The sequence below is a fragment of the Channa argus genome, chromosome 2, assembly GCF_033026475.1.
Source record: "Channa argus isolate prfri chromosome 2, Channa argus male v1.0, whole genome shotgun sequence".
Taxonomy (NCBI): Eukaryota; Metazoa; Chordata; class Actinopteri; order Anabantiformes; family Channidae; genus Channa; species Channa argus.
The window spans coordinates 17,499,620-17,502,014 of NC_090198.1; the positions used below are offsets into that span (position 1 = coordinate 17,499,620).

The 2,395-nt window shown below is 34.7% G+C and overlaps 1 protein-coding gene across 1 annotated transcript in view; it reads left to right on the forward strand.

Annotated features, from left to right (window-relative positions):
- vegfd (vascular endothelial growth factor D) overlaps positions 1–2,098 on the forward strand; it is a 7,570-nt gene extending 5,472 nt beyond the window's left edge. The window contains exons 7-8 of the mRNA XM_067496037.1: positions 102–267; positions 681–2,098. Of these exons, the coding sequence (XP_067352138.1) occupies positions 102–267; positions 681–711 (197 nt within the window). The 3' untranslated portion in view covers positions 712–2,098. The remainder of the gene's footprint in view (positions 1–101; positions 268–680) is intronic.
- The last annotated feature ends 297 nt before the right edge of the window (positions 2,099–2,395 follow it).

Consider the following 2,395-nt stretch of genomic DNA (forward strand, 5'->3'; position numbering starts at 1 on the left):
GCAAGCTATTAGTGGTGTATGACCAGACTGGTTATAACAGAGCTGAAAAGTTATTTCTTGTACTGACCTTTGACTATAACCTTTTACTACCTCCTGCCAAGAGTTCCCACTCTCCCAATGGATGCCCAACTGTGAAATAGATGTGGAGCGCTGTGAATGTCTTCCTAAACCTGGGTCTACTCTTCAGCCAAGGACGACAAATCGGTGCCAACTTAACTCTTCCATTTGTGCCCAGGAGCAGCAACGTTTTGATCAAGCCTCCTGCAGGTAGGCCACAGAAAGGCTTTAATGTATAATCTGTTCAGTCACCATGGACACCTTCTTTCACTCAAAAGTAATATAATAGACATTATATTGTCATCATCATATGCATCATGTATAATGATATTTACAATATTTGATTAAAAAAATTCAAATATTGTAAATTTATATTAATATATTTATATTTATAAATTAATATTTAGGAACAAATGTGATGAAATAGGTAGTGCGAAACAGAACTACGAGCATATTCTGGGCAGCGTCTCAAACATACAGCATAGATTGAATAAACAAAGTAACTGTATTACAAACTCTGCTGCTAAGTTCAGGTTCAGCCAGGTGACTTTCTGAGTTCTCCTGTCTTCTGTTTGAGTCCATGGATATTTTATCTTTTCAAATTAATGCTCTCTTCTTCGCAGATGCAAACGCCAAAGTCCACTGGGAAAATGAATGGTTTTTAAAAATGACGACAACCCGCTCACCAAGGATGCTTGGAAGCAGAGAAAAAGGGCTAATAATTTATTTACAGTCCTATTTATGCCAATCGCTTTAAATAATTAAGATGATATTAACTCACATGACAATGTTAATTGATTTTTTTTAACATGCTTCCCTTGTGTTTTAATCAATGTGTCAAGTTTATGATTTGTCTATTTGTTCGTTGTGCACTGAACATGTAGTTTATATTAAAAGGTTATTTTTATAGTTTGAATTTGCAATTGGTTGAATAATTATTGGTATTGCACAAATATTCCATTGTGTGTTAATCTACTGAAAATACCAGAGTACAGAACTGGCCGTTATACTTAGTTTGTGTTAGACGGCACAAAATCTGTTATTGGCAGGAAATGTATCCATACAGAGCAAAATTTGCATTACAATTTTAACTGTAATGTGAAGTTTAGTTTCTTTAAAAAGCTGTTAAGGGTGTTTCAAACTTTTTTAAAATTCTTTATATAGAATTTAGGGTACAATAAAGGGCTTTTAATGTATTTTTATTACTCTGACCTAACAAAAAAAGGTCCTTTAATTACTTAAAAATATTGGAAGAAATTCTGATGGAGTCTGAAATAAACCTGCTATTGAATTTTGAGGATGCTGTGCAGCAAGTCAATGACAGAAAGTTTGAAGCCAAAACTGCACTGGAATGACCTTAAATCTGAGGCTGCTAAGTCGGAGTCTAGGTCGAATTGAGAATATTTAGCTGGTTGTGAAGACGTGTTCAGAACATTTGACAGAAACAGCTGACTAAGATGCATCTAACAAACACTGACTTGAAGGGGGTTAATATACATACATTCAATAGACAAAAACAACATATCTTGCTAAAATTGCCACACTCAAAATTTGAAGATGGAAACCTTCATTCCAATATGATTTGTATCTAATGTATAATAAATTGGTAAAACTCCGTCTTCTCTAATGAGGTTTAAAGACCTGCAATAGAAACAACACAGCTTTTCTTTCAAACAGGAGTTACATTTGTATTGTTTTTGCCTAGTGAATGCAATAATTTCCAGTCTGGTCTTTTTCCCAAGCATTGCAGGATGGAAAGATTAGGGCATGATGTACTGTATATGTCCTTCCTTCTTTTGTTGGCATCAAATTGGTTTTTGTGTCCATCAATAATTGGTAGAACACCACTGAATGTGTCTGGGAACAATAAAGATGTCTGTGACTATGACAAGCTGTCCTGTGGGTACCTGCACCAGGAGCAACATGACTCAGTGTCAGAGTTCCTACTCATCTGTCAGGGCAACCTTAACCTGTCCAACAAGCTGTTAGAATGAAGTGTCACCTTGTTTGAGGTAATATTAAAAAAGAAAAAAACAACAAACATTTAAAATGGTTTTGTGTATGTTAGAATAAAATATTATTTGAACTCTCTTCTAAGTTATACAGTGATAAACCTTGCTTAACTAATGACGGAAGTTACAAAGAGTTTTGTCTCCCCCTTGCTGCACTGTTTGTGTACTATTTTACTGGGATTGATGACATAATGAACTTCAATTCATTTAAGCAAAATGTCATCTATTAAAAGAGATAAAAAAGAATGTCCAAAAACATTTTGACATTTTGCCAGAAGGAACTAGGAATCTAACAATCTACAGAGGGGTTTATGAATGGCTGTTCA